This window comes from Otolemur garnettii, unplaced genomic scaffold (assembly GCF_000181295.1).
Source record: "Otolemur garnettii isolate 467f Iridium unplaced genomic scaffold, OtoGar3 scaffold00005, whole genome shotgun sequence".
Classification (NCBI taxonomy): domain Eukaryota; kingdom Metazoa; phylum Chordata; class Mammalia; order Primates; family Galagidae; genus Otolemur; species Otolemur garnettii.
The window spans coordinates 19,923,688-19,930,554 of NW_003852400.1; the positions used below are offsets into that span (position 1 = coordinate 19,923,688).

The window sequence follows — 6,867 nt, forward strand, 5'->3', positions numbered from 1 at the left end:
CCACAATGCCCGGCTATTTTTTGGTTGCAGCCATCATTGTTGTTTTGGCGGGCCCGGATTGGATTTGAACGCACCACCTTAGGTGTATGTGGCTGGCGCCTTAGCCACTTGAGCCACAGGCGCCAAGCTGATAGCTTAATTTTTTTAAATTTAAAATATTAAACTATTTAAAAATTGCACATGAACTTTATAGACACCTTGTGTTTGCCTTTGAGGTCTTAATCATAATTTTTTTGCCTAGATGTCTAGAAGATTTTTTTTCCTGTGTTTTCTTCTAAATTTATTAGGGTTTCATGTCTGCATTTAAGTCTTTTATCTATCTTGAATTAATTTTTGAATGTGGCTAGAGATAGTGGTCCTGTTTCATACTTTTGCATGTGGCTATTCAATCTTCTAGTACCATTTATTGAATTTGACTTCTTTTCTCCAATGTATGTTGGTGTCTGCTTTGTCAGGGATCAGTTGGTTGTAGGAAGATGATTTTATTTCTGAGTTCTCTATTTTGTTCCATTTATCTGTTTCTCTATTTTTATATTAGCATCATGCTGTTTTTGATTATTGTAGCTTTGTATTATAATTTGAAGTCAGATAATGCGATCCCTCCAAATTTGTTCTTTTTGCTTAAGATTGCTTTCACTATTTGGGCTCTTTTGATCCCAAATGAAGCAAAGAATTATATTTTCTAGACCTATGAAATATGACACTGGTATTTGGATAGGGATTACATTGAATCTTTAAATCACTTCGGGTAGTGTGGACATTTTAATGATATTGGTTTTACCAGTCTATGAGTATGGGATGTTTTCCCCCTTTGTGTATGTCATCTGTGATTTTTTTCATTTTTTTTTTTTTTTTAATTTCAGAGTCATATCAGGGTACAAATGATTAGGTTACATTGTTTACATTTCTAAGGTAAAGTTCCAGTTGTAGTTGAACCCTTTATCCAGGGGGTGTGCTGTATGCCCTTACCTTGTGTCCATTAAGTGAGAGCTTATCTACCATATTCCCTTCCTCCTACCCTTTCCTCTTTCCCCTGTCCCTCCTCCTCCCTCCCTCCCCCTTTGAATATACCTATGTTTTTCTCTCATATGGGTATGCAGTTGTTTTTCTACTGGTTTCATGTTAGTATTAAGTACATTGAATACTTCCATTTCTATTCTTGTGACACTCTACTGAGAAGAATGTGTTTCAACTCCATCCAAGTAAATAGATGTAGTGTCTCCATCTTTTTTATGGCTGAATGGTATTACCTGGTATACATTTCATCAGTGCTTTATAGTCCTCCTTGTCGAGATCTTTCACCTCCTTGGTCAAGTAAATTCCTATATATTTTATTTTCTTTGTAGCTATTGTAAATAAGTCTTTGATGTGTCTCTGCTTAACTGTTAATAGTATGTAGAAATACTACTAACTTGTGTATATTGATTTTCCCTGAGACTTTACTGATTTTATCAATTCTAGGAGCCCTTTGATAGAATCTTTAGGATTTTCTAAATATAAGATCATATCACCAGAGAACAAAGACAGTTAGACCTACTCTTTCCTGATGTGAGGATATCCTTTATTTCTTCCTCTTGCCTGATTATTCTGGCTAGAACTTCTAGTGGTAACAGTGGACACCCTTGCCTTGTTTCAGTTGTTAGGGGGAATACTTTCAACTTTTCCCCATTCATATGATGTTGGCTGTAGGTTTGTCATAAATGGCTTTTATTATTTGGAGGTATGTTCCTTCTGTTCATATTTTGTCAGGGGTTTTTATCATGAAAGGGTGCTGGATGTTACTGAGTGCTTTTTCTGCTTCTATTGAGATGATCATTTTGTCTTTGTTTTCGCTTCTGTTTATGTGATGGATCGTATTTAGTGATTTGACTTACTAAGTTAGTTCAAGAGCCTTGTCTGAGATTCTTTGTTCTGGTTGGTGGAGCATGTTGTTGAAGCTTTGTGCTCTATTTTAAAATCCCCTCAATGACTCTTTCATTTCTTTAAGTTCTGTTGTATCTTTTGTTAGGCTGTCTAGCTCTTTAATGGCTTTCTTGTATTTTTCATTGATGTCCTAAAATATTTTTTTGTTTTTTTGTGTTAGTTTTCAATTTTCTCTTCAATTCTATTCTTCTTATTTGCTATCCATATTCTGATTTCTATTTCTGACATTTGAGTAATTTCCTTTCGGTTGACATCTATTGCCATTGATCCACTGTGATCCCTTGGGTTTGTGGGTTTGTCAAAGTAGCTTGTTTTCACCTGTTGCCAGAGTTCTTTGACGGTTCCAACTGGGTCCTGGTGCAATGTTGGCTCAAGGCTAGCAGGTCCCTGGTAGAATGTTGGACCTTGAGGGTGATTCCTTCTAGGTTGTTGGTAGGAGCTGTGGGGCAAGGCTGCATCTTCCAGAGGCAGCACAGGAGACTCAGGCACTGGACCAGGATTCCAGGGGTAGTGGGGGAGCCTTGAAGCTAGGACCTGCTGGGCATAGCAGCAGCACTGGAACCTCAGGGGCATATCCACAGGCCTAGCAGCAAGGAGGAGACTTGGAGTCAGGGCAGTGGGATCAAGCAGCCACACAGAAACTTCATGGACAGGGTCATCAAAGCCTGGAGCTGATGTAGGAGCCGTCCAGCCAAGGTGTGGGGTTGGACCGCAGCATAGAAACGGTGAGAGCAGATCTACAGGGCAGGAGGCAGCACGGGAACTGCAGGGCCAGAGCTCTGTGGCGGCAGCAGGGTTTCAAACTGTTTTATTTCTTCCTCTGTCCCCTCCTCCCCCACTAATAGAGAAATCTAGTCTAGAAGTGCTGTTGGACCTTGTGATTTGTGCATGGCCCAGCTTCTTAATACCATTGGTTAAGAGATTTCATAGAGGTTAGATGTTTGGTGCCAAAAATACTAGTAAATAGCCCTGATTTTTCTTAGAGTGCCCTTTCTGTTTCTTTTCCAGTGACCTTCACGTCTTTCAAGGATTTGTGAGTAATTGCTCTTATTTTATCCCACTTGTTACTTTATTGGATGATTAATCTATATTGGTGTACTTACATTATTTGAATATAAATAGTAAACACTGTTTGAGTAAATACTGTTTAAAATATATTTATAGTCTCCCATCTAAGTACTAACCAGGCCCGACGCTGCTTAGCTTCCGTGATCAGACGAGATCAGGTGCGTTCAGGATGGTATGGCCATAGACTGAAATATATTTATAGTCCAAACACTTCAGTTCCCACAGTATCATCTATTGCCTGGATTACCCTAGTAGTCTCCAGGTTGCTTTCTTATTTATTTTCATGACTGCCTACAATCCTTTCCCAATATAGAAGCTAGAAAATATTTTTCTACTTAATTTTATGTAAATTATAAACAGAAAGTTGCAAAAATAGTACAGAGTTCCTATCTACCCTTCACCCTAATGGTAACACTTTGCTTAAAACACATTCAGTTATCAAAATGAAGAGATGAATATTGGTTCAATATTATTAATTCTGCACTTATTTAGATTTCACCACTTTTCCATTAATGTCCTTTTTTTAATATAGGATACCATGCGGCATTTAGTTGTCATGTCTCCTCAGTCGCCTCTAGCCTGTGAACAGTTACACAGTTTTTTCTTGTCTTTTATGGCCTTGACACTTTGGGAATGTATTGACCAGTTATTTTGTAGAGTGTCTCTTATTTTGAGTTTCTGTGATATTTTCTTATATTTACATTAGTGTTACGTATTCTTTTCAAAGGATGCTACAAAACTTATATACCTTTTTTAGTGTATCAGATTGGGGTATATGATATCAATGTGTTAGCTTTGATCAGTTGGTTAAGGTGCTATCTCCCTTGTTTCTCCATTGCAAAATTGCTAATTTTTTTTTTACTTTTATAATTATGTGATATTTGGGGGGTGATGCTTTGAATCTATGTGAATATCCTGTTTCATAAACTTTTCCCCACTAATCTTAAAATCATCTAGCTAACGTAATAAAGGTAAGAAAAACAAATAGAAGCCATGAAGAGTAAAAAGGAAGAAATAAGCCAAGTATGGTGTCCCATGCATCTAATCCTAGCACTTTGGAAGGCTGAGGTGGGAGGATCACTTGAGCCCAAGAGTCTGAGACCAGCAAGACCCTGTCTCTATAAAAAAAAATAAAACTTAGCTGGATGTACATCTGTAGTCCCAGCTACTCAGGAGGTTGAGGCAAGAGAATCCAAGCAATCAAAGTTGCAATGAGCTATGATCACTCCACTATACTCCAGCTTTGGTGGCAGAGCAGGACCTCTTCTTGGGAAAAAAAATAACATAAATAAAAGGAATAGATAAAAATAAAAAGATCCAGGAGCTTTTTATATAGTAGTGTCTGTACTGCAATTGCCCAAGAACTTAAATACCAATGCCTGGGTGCCCCCCTGGATAGTGGTTGGGATTGGTCTGGGATTTAGCTTGGCCAGTAGAAGTCTTTGAAGTTCTCCAGGTTATTATGGTATACAACCATGGTTGAGAACCACAATGTACAAAGATTGAGTAGCATTTATATTATTTTCAAGCTTTTTTTTAAGCTACATTTTAGTGTTCAGCCTTCCTCTGAATTAACTGGATAACAGACTCTTGTATTCTCTGCCTCTTAGATTTTCTTTCTTCTATCTTCTATTAAGTCACAATAGTTAATTTTCTAAAGCATGAAATAATTATATTATTGCCCTGAATAAAAGCCTTTAATTATTTGTTCTTCTCAGCTCAAATATAAGTTCCTTATTTGGCCTCAACCTCTTTAGTTTTCTCTCGTTAGTCCAATGCTAGAGAGTTTGAACACCATTTATACTTGCCATTTCTTGCATAGGTATTTTTATTTTCCGTATCTGCCTTGCATATGCTGTTTTTTTTTGTCATAGTTCAAGAATAGATTTAGAAACGGTTATAGAAATAGAATGAAACTAGCATTTATTGAATACATTAACCAAGAACTATGTAGAGTACTTTAAACAAAGTAGCTCTTACTATCCTCACAGCATAAGTGGTCATTTTCTTTGATATGGAAATGTGGTTAACTTGCTTAAAATCATATAGCTAGTGTAGGCAAATAAGTTATTTCAACACTAAATCCATTTGTTTCTATGACCTTCCCCTCACCCATCTCACATTGCTTCAGTAGTAAATGCCCATATGATCATTATTATGACCTCTTTGTAAACATAGTATGCATAAATATTTGATGTTCTCAGTCTTGTTTTGTATTTTTATAGAAGAAAGAAATTTAATGATCTTAAAAGGTAGAATATTCATTGTTTCTATTCTCTGGATAATCAGTTTTATTAGTTTGTCATGACTGAGTATGAGTGAGTTGTGCTGTTTTATATATTTACATTTTAACTCTTTTTCTTTGATGTCGTAAGTACTGAGCAGTTACACTTTTCCTTTATTGCATTTAACACTTTCTGCGTTTCTTATTTGAGTAAAGTTTTATACATTTTTCATTGTAGCACAAATTGGCTGAGTAAGATTTATACCTAATTAATATAGAAATTTAAGTGTATTCAGCCTTAAAGTTGAGTAAGATTTATACCTAATTCATATAGAAATTTAAGTGTATTCAACCACAAAATTGATTCGAGCTCATTTTCTGCCCATGTAAAAAAAGGAAAATTAAAAACCTCATATATGTAGATATGCAAGGTACAGCCTGAGAAACCATAACAATCTCTGTGTGAGATTGTAACAGTTTAATAAGAAGTTAATTTTGACAGTGTTAAAAATGTGAGACTTTTATGGCTTAAGATGAAGATTTAATTTGGCAGATTTAATATAGACTGTTTTCTTACATATGCTTCCCAGGTTTTATTAGTGTTCTTAATTGTGTGATTGACTTTTCAGGGTATTGCTTTGTTAATTATTGCTTTACAATCTAATTTGAATCTTTTCCTCCTTTAGAATGTGAACCATGTTGCAGAAACATTCGAGAAGTGGCTGAAGTGGGAAGGGAAAAAGTGCCACTGCCTGTCAGAAGAAACAAAACAAAACATGGGAAACACAACCACCAAATTCCGTAAAGCACTCATCAATGGTGATGAAAACTTGGCCTGCCAAATATATGAAAACAACCCTCAGCTAAAAGAATCCCTTGATCCAAATACATCTTATGGGGAACCCTACCAGCACAATACTCCATTACACTATGCTGCTAGACATGGAATGAATAGAATATTAGGGTAAGTATTACTGTAAACCAATTGATAACAAATTGGTAAAGGGGGTAAAAGATCTGTAATCTTTGAAAGTATATCCAGGCCTATGTGCATATTATGAGGTATTGTAGTAAGTTAATGTTCTAAAACTGGATATGTCTAAATTTTTAGCTATGATTTTCTTTATTACAGTTTGTATGATTTTCTTTATAATACCTAGTTAGAGCACAAGTCTTTTGAGACAGGGATCTTGCTGTGTAGTTCTGCTGCTGGAATCAAATGCCTGGGCTAAAGCTCTCCTGCTTTAGCCTCCTAAGTAGCTGGGATTACAGGTATGTGCTACTATGCCCAGTCAGACTAAAAGTTGAGGTTGGTTCACATATTCTTGGTGGTATAAGTATATTTTGATCCTCAATATGTTTCATAGCATGAATTCTTTATAGCAACGTAGTATTTAACTTACACAGCATTTCAGTTCTAGAAAAATATTCATCAGCTATCAAAAGGTTATAGGAAATGGTGCCAAATGCAAAATTCTCAGCTTTCATTAGCTATTTTAAGTTGAAAAACAAGTGCACTTGCCTTATATAGTCATGATCCGATTTGAGTTTCCTTTCCTTTTTTTTTTTTTTTTAGACAGAGCCTCAAGCTGTCCCCCTGGGTAGAGTGCCGTGGCATTACAGCTCACAGCAACCTCCAACTCCTGGGCTCA

The 6,867-nt window shown here is 36.2% G+C and overlaps 1 protein-coding gene across 3 annotated transcripts in view; it reads left to right on the forward strand.

The window, feature by feature from the left end:
• Window positions 1-6,867, forward strand: part of ANKIB1 (ankyrin repeat and IBR domain containing 1) — a 160,998-nt gene that overhangs the window by 36,059 nt on the left and 118,072 nt on the right. For all 3 annotated transcript variants that reach the window (XM_023518779.1, XM_003782661.3, XM_023518783.1), the window contains exon 2: window positions 5,902-6,179. In XM_023518779.1, coding sequence (XP_023374547.1) covers window positions 5,992-6,179 — 188 coding nt within the window. In that variant the 5' untranslated portion in view covers window positions 5,902-5,991. The remainder of the gene's footprint in view (window positions 1-5,901; window positions 6,180-6,867) is intronic.